Source organism: Apodemus sylvaticus, chromosome 2, assembly GCF_947179515.1.
Source record: "Apodemus sylvaticus chromosome 2, mApoSyl1.1, whole genome shotgun sequence".
NCBI lineage: Eukaryota > Metazoa > Chordata > Mammalia > Rodentia > Muridae > Apodemus > Apodemus sylvaticus.
In genome coordinates this window covers 172,207,232-172,228,606 of record NC_067473.1, presented here as the reverse complement: position 1 = coordinate 172,228,606, position 21,375 = coordinate 172,207,232, and the positions used below count along the sequence as shown (strand labels likewise).

At 43.7% G+C, this 21,375-nt stretch overlaps 1 protein-coding gene across 1 annotated transcript in view; it reads right to left on the bottom strand.

The window, feature by feature from the left end:
• Borcs5 (BLOC-1 related complex subunit 5) overlaps positions 1 to 17,424 on the bottom strand; it is a 68,407-nt gene extending 50,983 nt beyond the window's left edge. The window contains exons 1-2 of the mRNA XM_052175108.1: positions 17,114 to 17,424; positions 13,884 to 14,027 (exon numbers count right to left, since the gene is read on the bottom strand). Coding sequence (XP_052031068.1) covers positions 13,884 to 14,027; positions 17,114 to 17,171 — 202 coding nt within the window. The 5' untranslated portion in view covers positions 17,172 to 17,424. The remainder of the gene's footprint in view (positions 1 to 13,883; positions 14,028 to 17,113) is intronic.
• Positions 17,425 to 21,375: the final 3,951 nt, after the last annotated feature.

Genomic DNA, 21,375 nt, shown 5'->3' with positions numbered 1-21,375 from the left:
CTGAGTTAATCTCCAGCACCACAAAGCAATCGTCACTAAATTCATTAGCTGGATTATCTAAATTTTGTGACAATAAGTAGAATTCAAATTTGCCATCTTCAAATGAGTTTATCCAATGCATGGCCTATGCATCCATTCAAGGTCACTTCAAATGCTAGTGTAACAAACAGATCCTTATATCACAATTGCTGAAAGTGACTCTGAAGCCAGGGTCTGACCACCAGCATTTTTAGAGTTTCATCTGGTATCCTGTTAAACACAGTAACATTTTGGAAATAATTTTAGATTGCACCAGACAGTAATCACACATGTCTTCTTTATTCTCAGCACCTGAGAAGCAGAGGAGGCAGATCTCTGAGTCTGAGGGCAGCCTGGTCTACACAGGAAGTTCTAGGACAGCCAGGGCTACATAGAGAAACCCTGTCTGGAAAGCCCTCCTCCCCAAAGAAGTTATAGATTGAGCATCCTTACTTCAAAAACCTGAAATGCCCTAAAATGTGAAACTTTTGAACACGGTGTCAGTGCTCAGAAGTTTCAGACTTCAAAACACCTAAAGCCTATGAAAATACCCCAAACCTAAAAACTCTACAACTAAAACATTGATATTCCAAAGCATTTAGATAAGGCATGCTTAATCCACACTAGCGAGATGACCAGAGGTTCTTCCACACTGTTCTGATTCTCGGCGATCTTTAAGTCTCAGGATAACTTTTCTTCCCTTAGGTTCCCCACATCTGTAAGCCCTTACTATGTGCTACCATGATGGTCTCCTCACCCCAAAAACACCAGGAAAGGGACTCTTCATGGACCATAACCATGGTTCTGCTTTTGTATCTCTAGCCTAAAGATAGCTGATGAACAAAAAGAATCAATAAATTTGATTAGATGGATGAATAAATCTTTTAGACAGCACAGTTCTAAACCTACTCCCTTCTGCTAAAACTTTATCTACAATCAACTCTGCATATTGTAAGATTGTTACCAAATCAAACTATCAGTTAAAATCTGAGAAGTGGAAAAAAACATAATTTTTTTCAATTCTGGAAAAGCCTCTCTTTACTATATTGACATTTCACTTCTAGATGCTAATATGCTTAAAAATAGAAGTATACAGAGGGTTTTTGAAAAGCAGAAAAACTTAAAATGACCAACAAATTTTATACTGTTACAAACTACTAACAAACTAGAGCTTCAGAGAAAATAAATACATCTCTTATTGTCATACTTAAGCAAATTTTAACTAGTTCGGATAGGAATATGGGTTACAATGACATAGCTCCTCGTATTTATTTTTGTTTAAATTCAGAATATAACACAAATTACAAATATAAATAAACACAAATTACAAATATAAATAAAAATAATGAATAATCAGTATACATGCTGGCAATTATTCTAACTTTGGTTGATTTGAGGGAGAGGTTTTCACTCTCCTGAAACTTGCTGTGCAGTCCAGGCTGATCTCAGAATTACAGCAGCCTTTGCCTCTGCCTCCAAGTGCTCGGATTACAGGACTGGTCCACCAAGTCCAAGCTGAGCTGACCATGAGATTCACTGAAATTAGAATCTAGGTGTCTACTGAAGTAGAGGGCTGGCTCAATTCTAAAGCATTTTCCTATCACTGTCTAAGCTATATAGGAAGAACTTACCTCAGTCAGGGAAAGAAAAAGAACCCTAAGCTGACATCATAGTTTTGCCTCCTGACCTATGGCTATCTAGATTACCGTAGATCTCAAATATAATTTTAGCAAAGCGTTAGTTTAACTTCTTTTTGTTTATATCTAAGATTTTAAAACTTGGAATGCCCCCGCCCCTGTCTTTACATAGCAGTTTCTCACTCATCTCTTGGAGCCCAGCTCAAATGTGTTTCCCTCTGTGAAGCCTGCTCCACAGAGTACTCTACAGGCCATGTTAATAATCCCCTTCCAAACAGAGAAGGGTCAACATTTGAAATGTAAGTAAACAAAATGTCCAATTAAAAAAATCCCCCTCCATGCATGTCTATTCTTTTTAGTATCCTAGCAGCTTTAGTATCCTAGCAGATTTGTGAGTTATTTAGCTTTCTAAATTGCCCACACACTACCAAGTCCCTGAAGGTTAGTGTCATGTTCTACATTTGCATTTGTCCTGTCTGAACACTCTCGGACACTTAGCCATGTGTTGCAAGAAGAGAAAAAAAATTTAAAAATGGATTAAAATGTTCTACTTTTATAGAAATTACTAATTTCCACAAAGAATGAACTATTATGCCTTCCAGCCATAAACAAATAGGAACCAGATAAAGTATATGAGCTACTCTTGAGATGCCCTGCAACAGGCAGAGCCAGACTGTCCCTAAGAGAAGGAAAACAAAGCGTTCTATCCCTAGCTTACTGCCTGAAGGCAGTTTCCAGGATGTAGAGCAGAGAGATGACTTAGTCATGGCTGCTGTAACCAGAACAACATGGACGGGTGGCTCAGTCAACAAATCTTTCTTTCTCCTAGTTCTGAAGCCCGGGAGTGCGGAGACCTGGTTCTAGTTTACAAATGGCAGTCTGCTTACAGTCTTCTCTGTCACCCGGCAGAGATAAGCATGTTCTTCTTTCATCTTTTCTTATAAGAGCAGGAATGTCACCCACCCCTAAGGGTGCCATTCTCATAACCACATTACCTACAGGCATAAGATCCCCATCTCCCTATAAAATCATAGGAATTCCATTGCAACCTCCAGTTTTGGACTGATAAAGAAATTCAGTCCACACCAAAGAGTGGACTGAGAAAAGCCCAGTGTCATTATTGATCTGAAGAGATGGCACAATATTGGAAAAACTGGTGTCTTCAGCTGCCATAGCAAACCATGGGAGTGACAAGACCCCACTCAGTAAAAGGACATTTGAGCTCTGCACCAGGGTACCTGTGAATCTCCAACTAATACTAATCTGAAATGCATAGAGTAAAATTCCATGAAGCTAGAGAAACAACCACAGGAAAATAGTAAACCAAACAATTTCTGACTCTCATCCAAGGCCAAGCATGGTTCCCATTACCATGAGCCACAGTAGAGAGGTCAGCACACACTGGGGCACTAGTGGAGTTCTCACAGGTAGTGCTTGGAGGAGTCTATCATCTTGTTAGCAAGGGTTCTGATATACTGAGGACTGCTGTGCACTAGTTGCAGTAGCCCATACCTGTATTCCCAGCGCTAACAAGGTGGAGACAGGAGGATCAAGAGTTCAAAGTCATCCTGTCTACATAGTAAGAGAACATAAGTCTATATAAAACCCTACCTCAAAAAAACAAAAAATGACAAGTGAAAAAGACTGCTTTGGGGGGCCTGGAGAGATGGTCCAGTGGTTAAGAGCACTGACTGCTCTTTCAGAGGTCCTGAGTTCAAATCCCAGCACCGACAAAGGGGTTCATAACCCTTTGTGATGGGATCTGATGCCCTCTTCTAGTATGTCTGAAGACAGTAACAGTGTGCTCATGCAAAAAATAAATAACTTTTTTAAAAAACTGCTTTGGAGAACGGAACTGGGAAATAGAAAAGCCTAGAAAGGATCACACGGAATATAAGGAACCTGCAACCAAGTGGGCATGGTGGCGCACACCTTTAATCTCAGCACTCAGAGGCAGAGGCAGTGAATCTGTTAAGTTTGAGGCCAGCCTGGTCTATAAAATGAGTTCCAGGACAGCCAGACTTATGTAAAGAGACTCTGTCTCAAAAAGGAGGGAAAAAGAGAATAAAGGTCAGAAATAAATAACCTACAACATGTACATCAAGGTCCAATATCCTTCAAAGGAACACAGCAACTAAAACCACAACATTTGTAATGTTTAGCCGATAAGAAACATGAAGACAGCCAGGTGGTGGTGGCGCACACCTTTGATCCCAGCACTTGGGAGGCAGAGGTAGGCAGATTTCTTAGTTCAAGGCCAGCCTAGTCTACAGAGTGAGTTCCAGGACAGCCAGGGCTACACAGAGAAACCCCTGTCTCGAAAAACCAAAAAAAAAAAAAAAAAAAAAAAAAAAAAAGAAAGAAAGAAAGAAAGAAAGAAAGAAAGAAACGTGCAGACAGGCAAAGAAGCTAAGGAAGAGGACTTCTAGCAAAGAGAATGTTTGATCAATAAAAAAAAAAAAAAAAACCTCAAGTCAGAAAAAATGAATGAGAAAAAGTGACTATAAATGCACTCAGATATCCAACTCAGAGAAAGAGCCTAAGCAGACAAATGAGAGATTCAGGGCAGTTGTTCAAAGCTGAACAACCTAGTATCCGATTTAAAAATGTTGGATGGATTTAGAACAGTAGACAAAAGAGAAAATAGACTACTGGATTTAGAAACACAGCAATGAAAACAATCCAGAATGGAGATAGAAAGGAATAAGACTAAAATTAATACCTGAAAACTGTACCAGGGCTGGAGATGGAGGCCAGTAGCAGTATGCCTGCTTGCTAAAGCTCTAGGGTTTGACCCCAGTACTACAGAAAAGAGAAGAGAAGAGAAGAGAAGAGAAGAGAAGAGAAGAGAAGAGAAGAGAAGAGAAGAGAAGAGAAGAGAAGAGAAGAAAGGAAAAGAAAAGAAAAGAAAAGAAAAGAAAAGAAAAGAAAAGAAAAGAAAAGAAAAGAAAAGAAAAGAAAAGAAAAGGCTGGGTTTTAGGAGCCTGCCTGTAAGCCCAGCACCTGAGGCAAGAGGATACCTAATTCAAAGCCACTTGCCCACACAATGAGCTGTAGGCCTGTCTGGGCTGGGTATATAGCAAGACTCTACAGACTATATGGAAGAAAGGAAGGAAGGAAGGAAGGAAGGAGGGAAGGAAGGAAGGGGAGGAGGGAAGGAAGGAAGGAAGGAAGGAAGGAAGGAAGGAAGGAAGGAAGGAAGGAAGGGGAGGAGGGAAGGAAGGAAGGGGAAGAAGGAAGGAAGGAAGGGGAGGAGGGAAGGAAGGAAGGGGAGGAGGGAAGGAAGGAAGGGGAGGAGGGAAGGAAGGAAGGGGAGGAGGGAAGGAAGGAAGGGGAGGAGGGAAGGAAGGAAGGAAGGAAGGAAGGAAGGAAGGAAGGAAGGAAGGGGAGGAGGGAAGGAAGGAAGGGGAAGAAGGAAGGAAGGAAGGGGAGGAGGGAAGGAAGGAAGGGGAGGAGGGAAGGAAGGAAGGGGAGGAGGGAAGGAAGGAAGGGGAGGAGGGAAGGAAGGAAGGGGAGGAGGGAAGGAAGGAAGGGGAGGAGGGAAGAGTGAGCTGGATAATAGTGGCTCACGCCTTCAATCCTAGCACTTGGGAGGCAAAGCAGGTAGATCTCTTGAGTTGGAGGACAGACTGCAGAGTAAATTACGAAAGAAGGAAAGAAAGGAAAGGAAAGGAAAGGAAAGGAAAGGAAAGGAAGGAGGTGGAAGAGGAGAGAGAGACAGAGAGAGGAGGGAGAGTAAGAAGGGAAAGAGGCAATAATAGCCTAAGAAAAAATATCAAGTGGTCTAACAATAGGCCTACTGAGTCTCACAAGAAGAAAGATGTGGGGACAAGATATTAAAAGAAATAATAACCAATAATATTTGACTAAAACAAACAAACAGGTATGAAGCAGGCCAGTGAGATGGCTCAGAAGGTAAAGGTACTTTGCTGTGCAGTTTTGGTGACCTGAGTTTATCTCCAGATGTTTGTTTATAAAGGAGAAAGGAGAGAATACAGTCCACAGAGTTTTCCTCTCACTTCCACATGCACACAGTGGCAAGGTGCTGACACACACATATCATGCATTCACACACGCACAAATTAAAAAGTTATCAGAGAATACATATTAATGTGAAGTCATTTTAAAAATGCAGGTATAAACAAAAACAAGCACACACATGTTAAGTATGTATATGCATATGAATACATGCATATCCTAGCTCAATCACTCAGGAAGTAGAAACAGAGGTTCTTTAATGTCATTTTCCACCAGAAGACCCAGTGCCTGAGAAGTGCCTGACTCTAGGGCTAGGGTCAGGCAGGGACAGCATGATATTGTTCCAGAAACCAAGGATGTGTTCAAGAAAAGCAGGAATTCGTCACAAGGACCTGAGAAATTAGACTAAAAGTGTGCAGCTGAACATGGTTGGAACATCTGAAGAGTGAAAATAAGGACTTGCAAACAAAAACAAAACAAACAAGAACAGGAGTCCACTGCTCCACACTTACTTCAGTAAATAAACGAATAAACAAATAGGGGAAGGAATCTCTTCCCTGTAATAGAATGCAAGCTGGTCACTGTGGAAAAGATGATAACATATGAAAATAATTGTGCAACAATGACAGTATAATTAATCCCCGGCCTCCACGCTGGACATGGTAGCACATGCCGGTAATCCTAGCTCTTGGGAGGTAGAGGGAGGAGGACCAAGGATTCAAGGTCAGCTTTGGTTGTACAGAAAATTGGAGGCCAGCCTGGGTTACACGAGACTCTGCCTCAAAAAGAAAAAATAAATAAAAAATAACAAAAGCCTGAAAATAATAATAATAAAAGAAAATGCAGCAACAGATTGTTAGGTGGTAAGAAAGTGGGTTGGAAGACACACACACACACACACACACACACACACACACACACACGAATAAAAATATCATTTAAAAAAAAAAGGTAGGCAGTAACAGAGGAATTGACACAAGGTTATACTCTAACCTACACACACACACACACACACACACACACATACATCTTTGGGCTGGAGTGAGCGGGGCTGGTGAGAACAACCATTCCTAATGAGATCTGATGCCTTTGTCTGGAGTGTCTAAAGACATCTACAGTATATTCACTTATACTAATAAATAAATCTTAAGGAGGGGAGGGAAGGGGAGGGGAGGGAGGAGGAGAGGGGGGGAGGAGAGGAGAGGAGAGGAGAGGAGAGGAGAGGAGAGGAGAGGAGAGGAGAGGAGAGGAGAGGAGAGGACTAAGGCTAGGTGGGAATGTATCTCGGTGGTAGAGTGTTTGCTTACTAGCATGTGCAAGGCCCTGAATTTCACCCTCAGTACCAGGGGATGATAGGGGATTCCTATGTTTATTGAATAAAGTAAATAAATACATATATGTACGTAGGCAGAAGCTGGAACATTCTGAATTTAAAGGATCGGTACATGGGCCTGGAGAGATAAGTACCTTGGTGCATAGGGATATATTCAAGCTATCTTGGCTTGCTTTCTATTGCTATATAAACATCATGACCAAAAGCAACTTGGGAGGAAAGTAGATATTTTAGCTTCTAGCTTACAACAGTTCATCGTTAAGGGGCATTAGGGCAGGAACCCAAGGCAGGACTGAGGCAGAGGCCAGGGTGACTACTGCTTACCAGCTTGTCCTAACAACAGTTCATTGTTAAGGGACATTAGGGCAGGAACCCAAGGCAGGGCTGAGGCAGACGCCGGGGTGACTACTGCTTACCAGCTTGTCCTAACAACAGTTCATTGTTAAGGGACATTAGGGCAGGAACCCAAGGCAGGGACTGAGGCAGAGGCCGGGTGACTACTGCTTACCAGCTTGTCCTAGGGTTTGTTCCGTTTGCTTTCTTTTTAAAGATTTTTTTCATTTTATTTTTATGATTGTTTTTTGCAGCATGTTACTTTTTGTGCTCCTTGTGTCCACAAAGGCCAGAAGAAGACATTAAATCACCTGGAACTAGAGATACAGGTGTTTGTGAGCCACCATGTTGGTGCTGGGAGATGAACCCATGAGCCTATGTCCTCTGGAAGAACAGCCAGCACTCCCCAGTCATCTTTCCAGTCCCCAGTTTGATTAGTTATACAATGGCCCAGAATGCCTGTCACCCTCCATATCAATAATCAAGAAAATACCCAGAGACTTGCCTAAAAGCTAATCTGATGGAGGCATTAGACTCCTTCCTAGACCAGAGCTCGTGTCAAGTTGACACAAACAAACAAACAAACAAACAAACAAACAAAAAACCTAACCAATTCACAAGCAAAGCATCCATACAAATAAAGTAAAACAAAGTTCTTAATTTAAAAAAAAAGAGGCTGGGCAGCAGCGACAAACACGCACTGTTAATCCCAGCACTGCAGAGGCAGAGGCAGGGGGATCTCTGGGTTAGAGGCTAGCTTGCTCTACAGCGTGAGTTCTAGAACAGCCAGGTCAGTTATTCAGAAAAAACCCTGTCTTAAAAAACCAAAGGGGCAAAAAGGAATGGTACACAGGGAAATTACCAGTTCACAGCTAGAGATATAGGACGGAAAACTGAGGGTGAACACAAATCTAAAATCATCGTGATGTCTACATTTCGAAATACTTAAGGTCCTTAGGATCTGTTTCTCCAGGAGAACACTGGGCAACAGTGCATGCGAAGAAAAACAGCGGCCAGAAGCCCCTAGCACTGTGGGACTGGCGCAGAGCAATGACACAAAAAAGAAATGTAGGAAGTGGGATGAAAACGTGCACTAAATATGAAAAGACAGAGGCAGCTGTGGCCTGAGGGAACACTGGCGGGCCGAGAAGAGAACGTGTACGTCCCTACAGAAGCATAGCAGGGAAGTAAGGGCAGGCTGTAGGGATGGCTCAAACAAGAGGTGCTTGCTGCCAAGCCTGATGACCCAAGTTTGATCCCAAGATTTTACATGCTAAGGAGAGACATGACGCCTGCAAGATGTCCTGTGACGTCCACACATGTACCGTTGCATGTGTGTGCACATGCACACACCAAAATAAATAAGACCTTCAATAATGGCAAATGCTGAAAGAATAAAGGGACAACATGTAGTGACCATGGCAGCAGAGGTTTAAACAAAAGAGCAAAGCATGGTAACCAGGAGGGGCAATGGAGGCTCAACAAAGTAATTTAAAAAGAAAAAATCCTTTCTGTATGTATCTCAACAAAGGAAAACAGGTACACCAGTCAGACACTGGAGAGAAAGAACAGCAGAAGCAAAGTAAATGCATGTGTGTGAGACAACAGCAGTAGACATCTTCTCTGAGATCTGATGGGAAGAAGCAAGAACGGATGCAGGCCAGAGGCCGGCTAGCAAGAGCAGAGCGCGGAATCTGCTCTGGTGAGGAGGTTCCGCCTTCCCAGTCGATTGAAACAACTCTTCACCTGGTACTTCCTCTCACTCAGTTACGCTGGCTCTTTGCTGGCTAATAATTCATGTTGAAAGGCTTAACTCACCAGGTACTAGACACACAAATAAATCTACAGGGCAGTCAGAAATATACTACCAACTTTCCAATATGTTGTTTGGGAGAAACTGTATTTTGGATCAACCCGTGCTCGGAGAACACTTTAAACTGCTCAGAGCAGACTGGCTCCGCTGAGGGTCCACCCTCGCAGCCTTTCCTCTGGTGTGCCACTTTCCAATTCAGGGATGGCTGGCAGCTGGTAGACTGGTGAATGTGGAAGACTTTATATTTGATCTTTCTGAATGACAGAGGAGGACCTGGTTAGAGGGACGGACAGCACACGTCCTGTGAAGCCTCCCTCCCTCCCTCTTGTTCTTCCCCATCGTTTCCTGTGGCTCATTCCCCCCAGCTAAGTACAGTCCTCCTCCTTCTAAGACCCTTCCCTGCTGCTCTAAGGGATTTAACTCCTCCAAGAAAAGTCCAAGAAGCTGGCTCCACTTCTTCGCTTTAACTTCCCTTTCTCTGTATTTTATGCCCAGGCTAACCACAAACTACCTTTCCGCCTCTGCCTTGTGCTGTTAGGGTTACAGGCACGGCCACCTCACCGAGCTCCAGGCTCCTTAATAATCAGAATCCATTTCACATGCCTTCTGTTCCGAACACCCACTCTCAGAACACCCCACGGAGCTGCTCAGCGTCATGTAGGCATCCATGCTGTGAAAGCCTGATTTCCTGGCTAGTAACAAGAACAGTCCTTCTGTAGGCAGGAAAACAGCCCCTTATGTTATATTCGAGGTCATGAACAAAAATGGCAGGTCAATTGCAAACAATGCATATGTGTGTGTGCATCTAGTCCTCCACTAAAAGTGAACATTTTTCTTACTTTGACATAAACACAATATTGCATCTCTCTTACAAATGCTTCATCCCTACAGAATGATACAGAGTCAGCTTCATTTTTAAAAAATGAGTGGTTAAAACTTAAGTTAGAAATGCGTAGGACTTTTAAATAAGTTAATAAATTAAATTTTATTGGCATCTTAGCATTGTACACGAAATCAACAGTCTGCTTCTGTGTTCTGCATGACCACACTGCCACTCTCTACTTTTCTTTCATTTCCTAGTAAGTGTTTTACATATGAAAATAAATTGCTAACTCAGAAGTTGCTATGAAAAATAGAAATTCTTTGACTAGAAAAAAATGAAATGAACAGATATTTGTATTATACAGCAAAAATTATACCCTGGCATATTTATGCAAAAGCGTTAAAACCAAAGAATCTGCTTGCTTCTTAAAATGCAAACATTACCTCAGTCATACAAACTCGCCCAGTCTCTGCCTCTGCAGATCACCCACCAGCATTAGATTACATCATATGACATTGTGGAACAATGGTGAGCTCTGTATTAGTTGAATATATTGTTTTGAAAGAATAAGCTGTCATTAACTTGAATAAAGGCTCTCTGAAATCAAACCTGGGGGGTACAGCCTTCACTGGGTGGCCTTTTTTTTTTCTACTTTAAGAAACTGCCTCACTCTGAAAGCAAGGTGAAAAAGGAGATGGCGGTATAAAGGCAACTGTCAGGAGTCTCCTGCACCTCCTGCCGTGACCCATCAGGCAGGCCTCAGCTTCAGCTACCAGGCAGGAGGCTCTACCACAATCTGGACACCTAAAATCCAAACAAACGTGCACACACATACCCTCTCCCTGGGATAGCTATGATTTATAGAACAGGCTCTGCTCAGTGGGAACAAGCCTTACTCTGTGGCCGGCATGTCCCAGTGCCGTCTGAAGATGGGCGACTGCTCTAGCCAGTGACTTTAGGCCAGGAATTTAAGGTGAATCCCAGTATTTTAATCTATACAGTAAAAAACAAAATGGCTATCATGGGGAAGTACTGAGGGGACTCAGACACTATTATTATCAACTGTATTCATTAGTTTACTTAATTTTCCTGTCTACCTGTCTTTTTTAATCACAATCCAGGGAATTTTTTGTTCACAAATGAAACACAAGCACCTGTAAATACCCACTGCCTGTTGTTTGTGCCTGTGATCTGAACACAGCTTGTCATTTCTAACCAAGCAAGTGCTCTATCTTGCTTAGCCAAACCCAGATAAGCACCCAGAGTCACCTGTCCCCCACCAGCTTTCCTTTCCTCTCTGCTATAATTTACTCTCAATGTAGTTAGATGATGATAAAGCTCTGATACAACCTGGTTACCAAGGTAACCAGTCAGTCACCTTGCAACGCACTCACCTGTATCACACATCACTCACGTTCAAGGTGGATGACCTATGCTGACCTTAAATTCACATTAGCATCTCCTATTACCAAGCCTTCTCCTAGATACGTATCTACTAGTCAGTTTATTCTCATGTGAATTATTTCAAATGGCTCACTGACCCCAGAACATTATTAAGTATATCTCAAATTCAGTTTTGCTTTTTGTATTTCCTTGAGTGAAAAAAGATCAAGAATTAGTCACAGAAGACCAAAGAAGGGCGAGAAGGCTTTGAGCAGTGAGAGGATGGTGGCAACAGGAAGAGGGCACAAGAAAAGTGACTGTGAACTAACTGTCCTGCATATAGATCCAGCAAGGGTAGAATTCAGAATATCAATATCTAGCTGTTAAGTTTCTGAAGACTGGGCAAGCAAGCATATGTCAGGGTAGAAATCTCATTAACAGTTGGCTTCTTTGGAGAATCATATTATTCCTCAAAACAAGAGGAAAGAATGAGAAGATGGGAATATAGTAACGGAATATAGAATATTCTTTCATTGTGCAGAGGGTTATCGAAGTCTAATCCGGTAGCCAGTGCAGAGGAGAGTGAGAGAGTGGACAGCCTCTTCTATAAAGTAGATGAGTTACTTCGAAGAAGTGGTCCAGAGATCACCTGGACGTGCTATTTGTTTTTGTTAGGCACAGGACAGAATGGTGTAACAAGGGTAGGACGTGATGTCGGTCAACAAGTTTCAAGTGCAATCTCTATCTGCCAGATGTCTGATCTTGCAGAAATCACTTAAGCAAATGATGCAAGAATGATGAGAATGGTACGTGTGTGTGTGTGTGTGTGTGTGTGTGTGTGTGTATGTGTGTGTGTGTGTGTGTGTGTGTATGGCCAGGATACATTTTAATATAAATGACTATGTAAGATGTCAGCTTGCTCTTGTCTAGGTATTTGTCACCCCTAGGGTTCATATTGAAACTTTACTCCCCCCAAGGCACAGGCTAATGGTATTTGGAGGTGGGGCCTTTGGAAGATAACCAGCATGGGATGTGTTCATGAGGTGGAGCCTTAGGATTGCATGATTGGCTTTGAGGAGAAAGAGCGGTCAAGACCACAGTTCTCTCTACTTTGTGATGTCCTCCTTCATGTCATGACCCAGCAGAGAGGCAGTCCCCAAATGCCAAGAGGATGCCAGTGTCAAGGTCTTCAACATCAAGCAGTGTAAGGTAACTTAACCTCTTTTCTTTATAATTTCTCAGTCTGTGGTATTGTTATTAAAAAAAAAAAGTGAAGAAAGAGGCAATTCAAGTAAACCACAGCCTTATTTATGCTCATTATAGCTAGGTTTTTGGGGGGGATGTTTTGGGTGGGGAGGGACTCAGGACTTTCTATAGTAGAAGTACCATTCCATTGATAGAAAACCATCTCCAGGAATGGAGAGGTAGCTCAGTTATTAAACTTGCAAGCATGAGAACCTAAGTTCCATGCCCAGTAACCACATCAAAAACTGCAAGTGGTTGAATCTCCAACCCTGGGCATTTGGAGACAGCAGACACATGAGGCCCATTGACCTACCCTGGGTGGCAAGTCCCAGGGCCCAGTGAGAGACCAAGTTTCAAAAAAACAAAGTGGACGGCTCCTGAGAGCAAGACTGGAGCTTGACCTGTGGCCTCCAAACATGCGCGCACTGCATTCTTACACACGCACCCACACAAAAGGTAAAGGAAATAAACTCCCCTTAATGAAGGTACGAAAACAACAAGGTTATGGTCTTCACATAGAGTACCTTGAAATATGCTAATCGGGTGGGCAGCCAGTCCTCTCACAAGCATACTTTTCTCTCATGCAAGAGAGTAGCCAGGATGAGTTACCAGGGCACTAGTGGTGACAGAATCTTTCTATGAGTCTGAACTAGTCAACCTATACAACTGTACAGATCACAAAAAAATAATAAAAATCTTTTCATGGAAATGCTGCAGGGAAGGGCCAACTCCAATAACATCAACTCATTTGCTGACTTACTCCATTCTTATCTTAGATCAGGGTCTATCTAAGTGCTGGGCTTCAGTAGTGGAAAGGAACAGAAAATTCCTGCCATCATATAGATCATGTTCGAACAGAAAAATGCAGATAGTAAATTAGCTGGGTTGGCAAGATGGCTCAGATGCCTAAAGGCATTGCTGCCAAGCCAGATGACCTGAGTAGATCCTCAGTACCCATGTGACGGCAGGAAAGAACCCACTCCCAAAGTTTTCCTTTGACCTCTATATGGAAGCTGTAACATTCACACCCAGACAGACACACATAAACACCCACACTCACCCACCTACACACACACACACACAAACAAACACAAAACAGATAAATGTAAAAATGTTCCAAATTTACCATAGGTCAATGGTGATTAAGTGCTACAGGGAAAAAAAAAAAGAGGCAGAGAAAGAGACTCCAATTTCAGACAGGGCATTCAAGGAAGACTTTTCAGAGAATAGGCCAATTAAGGAAAGACCTAAGAGACAAAAGAGTGGTGGGTTGGGACATAAACCTCCCCAGCAAGTCCAGACACAGCAGAAGCCTCCTACCTTTTAAAAGGGGCTGGAAGGTTGGAATCTCTTGTAGCTTGATGACATCGGGATCATTGCTGACATTCCTTGAGGCCTGAGAGCCCTGAGCTACAACCACGATGTCATCCATCTTGGCCCGATGTTTAGCCGGAGACGGAGTCACTGCAAATAAAGTTATACAGATCAGTAACCACACGCTGGAGAGCCACCAATGCTTACGACAGTCATTAGAGAGTAGTTCGTAGTGAAAGATTGTTCTTTTTTCTTTAGATTTACTTATCTCATTTATATGAGTACACTGTCACTGTCTTCAGACACACCAGAAGAGGGCATCGGTCCCATTACAGATGGCTGTGAGCCACCATGTGGTTGCTGGAAACTGAACTTAGGACCTCTGGAAGAGCAGTCAGTGCTCTTAACCACTGAGCCATCTATCTAACCCCAGTGAGAGATTTCTGATCTTAATGGTTTCTCTTCAAAGCCATCCTTATTTGAAATGACAAACTACTTTTTCCAAGAGTGGTACTGGCTCCTTTTTGTCTTTGAAATGCTATAGTGGATTAAAGTTTGTTTTGTTTTTACTAAAAGGAAATGCTGGTGTAGTGGCACATGCCTTTCATCTCAGCATTCCACAGGCAGAAGCAAGCAGATCTCTGTGAGTTCAAGGCCAGCCTGGTGTACATAGTGAATTAATTCCTGGACAGCTATGTCCCCCCACATGAGGGGGATAAAACACACCACTAAATAAAACTAAACAAAAGACTATTTGGTGGGGGATGTAACTCAGCTGGACATAAACTGGACATGGTAGCCTACATCTGAGATTCCAGTACTCCAGAGGTAGATAACAGGTAAATCCAAACTTCAATAACAGGGGTTAGAGATATGGTTCACCAGTTAAGGGCACTGGCTGCTCTTCCAGGAGACTCTGGTTCAATTCCTGGTAGCCAGATGTTGGTTCAAACCCCTCTGTAACTCCAGTTTTAGTCAATCCAGTGCCCTCTACTGGCCTCTTCAAGCACTGCATATATGTGGTACACAGCCATGATATGGAAACAAAACAATCTAGACACACAATTTTTTTGTTAAAAAAATTCAATGACAGCCTTGGGAGTACAGATCCACCAAGATTATATAAAATACTGTCTGAAAGGAAGAAAAAATATTTTTACATAACCAAATGTAGTGGTTTTCTAGTGGGGGCTAGCATAGAAAGATTCTGGGGAACTTCTAATTTCTTTTTTTCCTTCCCTGTGGTACTGAGGAATGTACCCAGATCCTCTCACATACTAGGCAAGTGTCCTACCACTGAGCTATACAGCCCTAGCCCAAAACTTCTATTTTTCTATTTTCATATATATATAATGTAAAACCCTCAAACAGAAACATATAATATGTATGAACTTTCATAATCATACATTTTATTACTCAACATGCAAAAGCATAAGCAGATTTTTTTAAAGTCTCTTTCTTCGATTGTTCTGATCTGTATGTAGTTTACAAATTTGCCCAAGGTCAGCAGCCCTAGAAAGAGATTTAAGAACGGCACTGAGGCTACAAAGGGTCTCTTGGTACAAAGGTTCTTCTTAGTGACACAGAATGCAAAAGTGCCTCTCTAGCCTATCAGAACCAGCCAGGTGTGGTGAACAGAGCCAGTGGTGGCCAAAACCTCTGGTTCCAACCCCAAATTATAAGTCTATACCTAAGGCTTCGGGGAACTTTGGTGCAGCATTAGAGCACAGAGGGAGGAAACCATCAACAGGAGTATTTCAGGCGGAGGCAACATTCAGGAAACGGGAGCATTGCTTCTGGGGCATGTCAATTTAAACCTACAAGGAGTCTCTAGAACAAGATAGCCTCTCACCCAAATGATTTCCTGGCTGGAACAAGAATGAATCCCTAAGATGTCTTATACTCGAAAGTTCTAGTAGACAGCAAGTACACTCAGGCCCATCAGTCTGACCTGAGGGCAGACAGCGCAGAAGTACTCTGTCTTCTCGAAGCTAGCCTCTCCTGGTGCCTGGCCGCGCTGCGGGGTGGGAGTGGGGGGCAGATGACAACAACGACAGACCTTGGCTGCTTTTATTGCTTTTTCAGGATAAGTTTATCCTGGCTTTGTAGTTTATCTAACACTTACAAAAGCAGTACCAGTCTTTTCTGCTACAAATTACACGATTCCTCCTCTCCCCAGACTCAAAGGAAAAGGGATTTCAAAGCATTTATGCATTATTTATGCATAAAATGGGTAAAGCTGTGAGCAAAACCGGGTATGCTATAAATATTACCCTGGCACAGGGCGGTCTGTAAATTCTATCAGAAACAAGCTTCTGCTGTTGGTTCCCTTATGAGCAACTGTATGACAGGATGCCACGCTACTGCCCCTAAACTATGCCTCTAGCCTGATACAGAAAAAAGTAAGAGATGAGCCATTTTTGTGGGTTTGTTAAAAACAGACATGACACTCTAGGTCTTCCAAGGAATCGAAACACAACAAAGCCAGTAGATGCAAGCCCCGGACTGCAGGTCTTGAAGGAACTCGTCTTGAGGAACGCCCTTCAGCATGAATCATCCCTACATCTGTTAGTTTCCACATTTCTGAGTGGCAAAGGTTTACCAAGCAGAGAGCCATTCTGAGAGCCTTGTGCGATCAGAGATTTTCACTAATTAGCCTTGTAACCCTTGAGCCTATCTAGGGCCCTCTCAGAGGTTACCCAAGTAACAACAACAAATGGACCAAATGGTTTTCAAATACCAGCTGTTTTATTGAGCATTCACTACAAGTACAGCACAATACCCTTCCAATTCCTATCCCAAAGGCTCAGAGAAATCTAAAAAATGTGAACAGAAAATACACTAGAGACTGCCTGCCACCTGGCCAACTTATTTTAAAAAAGAACGAACCTGATACCTCAGTGGCCAGAGCAGTTTCTGGAAATATTTGCACCCAAACATTGAGAGTGACCGCCCAGTGCTCACAGGTCCCTTCTGAAAAGGTACCTCGACACCCCGATTTTCAGAAAACCTGATCTTGAAGGTCCTGGGTATAATCAATGCAGTGTGAGCCAATCTCGGGCGTCAGTCCTGGAACCGACCATAGGAGGTCGTCTTTCAGAAATTAGAGTGAAGCTGAGAGAGCCGGTTTGGGGGACCGGGGCTGGGGCCACGCTTTTTCTGTGTTAGGGAACACTGAGGGCCCTCCACGGGGCCGTCGGCTCCGCCAGCAACACCCAGGGAGGTGAGGCACCGACCTGAGGCATTCACATCGCCGGCGCGGCTCTCGGCCTCCGCGCTCTGCTCGCTGCCCATGGCCCCAGCAGCGGAGGGACAGCGGGGCAGGAGCCAGGGAGAGCGGGGAGACCCCGCTGGGCCACGGACACGCGGGGAGGCACTGCGCGAAGGCACGCCACTCGCCTTCCTGAGGGGCGCGTTGACAGGAGGCTCGGGACACCGGCGGGGCTGCGGCCGCGACCGGCGGGCGGCGCTGCTGTCATTCACCGGCTCAGTTGCTTCGGCTCGCTCCTTCCGGGACGCCGATTGGCGGTGCCGGCTACGCGCGGCCGTCAGTTCCGGGTTTGGAGGTCCCGCCTCCAAACCTGAAAGGCGGGGCGGGGCAGGGCGGGGCTGGAGACTCGCTCAGGACGCTGGGGCGGCGCTGTCTTAAAGGGCCAGGCTTCCCCAAGGCCAAAGATGTCCAGAAGGTAAAGCCTTTTCCTATGATGATGACACATTACCTTTGAGCGACACATGTTAAGAACTTTCATGCTGATTATCTTCAAACAACTTTACAAAATGGGCTGGGCTGGGCTTTTGTTTTTGAGAAAGAAGTTCACACTGTAGCCCTGGTGACCTCCAACTCTCCATCCTCCTGACTCCACCTACCTGAGTGCTGGGGTTTAAAAAAAAAAAATCGGTATTTTCACCCCTATTTTACCAATGAGGAAGACAGGTGGTCTGTAGCCCTCAAATTTCAATTCACACTAGTACAGAAGCAAAGCCCTTTTCTAAACTTTGAAAGCAGGGAGGAAGTTTTGCAGTGGGAAGCCTTACTTGGAAATGCCAAGACTGTTTTTAAAAAAAAGTTAGAAATAAGAAAGAAATTGTTAGAATATGCTGCTTGATTGACAGGTCACTGTGGAGCTACCAGAAGCCAGGAAGATACACAGCTAATCCAAAAAGGAAACTGCTTATCCGAGCAAATCACAGAAAGATGGCAGCAACCCAATGCCTTCCAGGGAATTCTCTCATCTGCTTCGAGAAATTATGAGCAGCTTGGCTTTATGATGTATGCCCATGTTGCTAAAACTCCTTCCCTGGGGGAGATATAAATACATCTACACCTTCCTGCAGTTTCAACTACCACCGAAGTTCAGTCTGAGAAAACAATAACTGTATTAGGCGTGTTTACAGAGCCAGGGGTGAGGTGGGACCATGGGTGGTTTTAAAGCAGCCACCCTGGAAGTTCAGCACCCAACATATACAACCACTCCCATTGTCTTGGTCAGGGTCTCTGTTCCTGCACACAACATCATGACCAAGAAGAAAGTTGGGGAGGAAAGGATTTATTCAGCTTACACTTCCACATTGCTGTTCACCACCAAAGGTGGTCAGGACTGGAACTCACACAGGGCAGGAACTTGGAAGCAGGAGCTGATGAGGAGGCCATGGAGGTTTGCTGATTAACTGGATTGCTTCCCCTACCTCACTCAGCTCGCTTTCTTTTATTTTTTAAGATTTTATTTATTTATTTTATGTATATGAGTACATTGTAGCTATACAGATGGTTGTGAGCCTTCATGTGGGGGCTGGGAATTGAACTCAGGACCTCTGCTTGCTCCAGCCAATGATTTATTTATTTATTATATGTAAGTACACTGTAGCTGTCTTCAGACACACCAGAAGAGGGCGTCATATTTCATTTCAGATAGCTGTGAGCCACCATGTGATTGCTGGGATTTGAACTCAGGACCTTCGGAAGAGCATTCAGTGTTCTTAACCACTGAGCCATCTCATAGAACTCAGCGGTACCAGGAATGGCACGACCCATTTTGGGCCCTCCCACCCTTGATCATTGAGAAAATGTCTTACAGCTGGATCTCATGGAGGCATTTCCTCAAGGGAAGCTCCTTTCTCTGTGATAAGGAGCTTGTGTCAAGTTGACACACAGAACCAGCCAGTACAATCGACCCCTTGCCAACTTGACACACAAACACATCACTATTAAGCCTCGACCCTTGCTTTCTTATTGATTCCCCAAGATCTAAATAACTTTAAAAGTCCCACAGTCTTTATAAATTGTTACATGTTAAAATTTCAATCCCTTTAAAATATCCACTCTCTTTTGAAATTCAAAGTCTTTTTTACAGTCTCTTAATTCAGAAATTCAGTCTCTTAACTGTGGGCTCCACTAAAATACTTTTGTACTTCGAGAGGGAAAAATATCGGGGCACAGTCACAATCAAAAGCAAAATCAGACTCTAACAGTCCAATGTCTGAGGTCCACTCACCATCTTCCGGGCTCCTCCAAGGGCTTGGGTCACTTCTCCCAGCTCTGCCCTTTGTAGCACACACTTTGTCTTCTAGGCTCCAGCTGTCTGTACTCTACTGCTGCTCCTGTTCTTGGTGATCATCTTGTGGTACTGGCATCTCCAAAACACCGCTGTCTTCTGCTGCAACTGGACTGAACCTTCGCAAATAACTTCTCATAGGCTATTTTCATAGTGCTAAGCCTCAACCTCTCTGCATGATCCCTTCATTCCTGGGCCTTCAACTGCCACTGAGCCTGCACCTTCACCAATGGCCTCTCCTGCCCTCTCACGGTGCCAAGCCTCAGCTGTTACCCCTTCATGTTTCAAAACCAGTACCACCTGTGTGACTCTTACACATTACCAAGTCCAGCTGTCTACATGAGGCACAACTGTGACTCCCTATGGAACATATCTTCTATGCTCTCAGGAAACACTTTCCAGAAGATTTCACCTCAGGATACTGGTCCCTTCTTAATCACTGCTAATTTCTTAGCTACAGGTAACCAGTAGCAATAGTTCCAGTAATGCAAAGGTTTCGCTTTAGTGGTTCTGGTATCTTGTTAATCACAGCTGATCCTTCAGCCCCAGCTAACCAAAACTTCAGAATCTTTACAAAGTAGTAATGGCCCTGATAAGAGTCTTTTTTTTCTTTATCTTCTCTCTGAAATTTCACAAGCCAGGCCTCCATCTTCTGCACTGTTCTCAACATTATCTTCCAAGCTCCTACACAACATCCCACAGAGCTCTTAACATCCATCCCAATGGCTCTTCTAGCCCAAAGTTCCAAATTCCTTCCACAGTCCTCCCCAAAACATGGCCAGGTTGTCACAGGAATGCCTACCCCCAGTACCAGTTTGTCTTAGTCAGAGTCTGTATTCCTGCACACACCAACATGGCCGAGAAGCAAGTTGAGGAAAGGGTTTATTCAGCTTACACTTCCATATTGCTATTCATCACCAAAAGAAGTCAGGACAGGAACTCACACAGGGCAGGAACTTGGAGGCAGGAGAGAAGCTGATGTGGAGGCCATGGAGGGGGATGCTGCTTACTGGCTTGCTTCCCCTGGCTGGCTCAGTGTGCTTTCTTCTAGAACCCAGGATCACCAGCCAGTGCTGGCGCCGCCCACAATGGGCCCTCCATTGTTCACTAATTGAGAAAATAAACGCCTTACAGCTGGATCTCATGGAGGCATTTCCTCAAGGGAGGCTCCTTTCTCTGTGATAACTCCAGTTTGTATCAAATTGACACACAAAACCTGCCAGTACATCCACTTAGCTGAATACATAGGTATTCATGCCCCACCTATATACCCTAGCTCCACCCAGAGACAGTTCTCCACCCCCCAAACCACCTTCTAGTGGAACTGCATACAATTGGTTGTGAAGAGAGGCTGGATACTCAGGTGAGAGTCCCATGATCCTCCTTACCCTATTTTTCCTTCCTAGAGGACAAGATGAAGCCAGAAAACCCCACTGTGGTGATCTTTGGCTAGTAGGCCCAGCTGGAATCCTGAAGATAGCAATGGTTTGGCTCATAGTCCTGCATACCAGCTTGTACTCCAGTGCTCAGAGACTATGGTGGTGGAGATGAGAGGATCAGAGGTTCAAAGTTGTCCTTGGGTACTTAGAGAGTTCAAGGCCAGCCTGGTCTACATGAGACTCTATCTTAGGAGACAAAACAAGAAAAGGTCCTAAGATTTTGTGTATAAATACAATACCAGCAGGACCAGATTGACCTAGGATTTTGAGCTTTCTTCTGCTGTGACACACATATGCTCCACATTTTACCTTATTTAAATTTCAGAGCTCTGGGGGCAATAAATATATAATTTCTAAAGTTTGGAGGTGGGGCAAAATGACATAATTTGGCTGTGGTTTCAAAACTGGCTCTTGCTTCAGTTCCCCTAAACAAGGCAATGAGAAGAATGCAAATAGATTTTTTTAAGTTCAGTATTTTGTAGGAATATAAAGATGGACATAAAATCT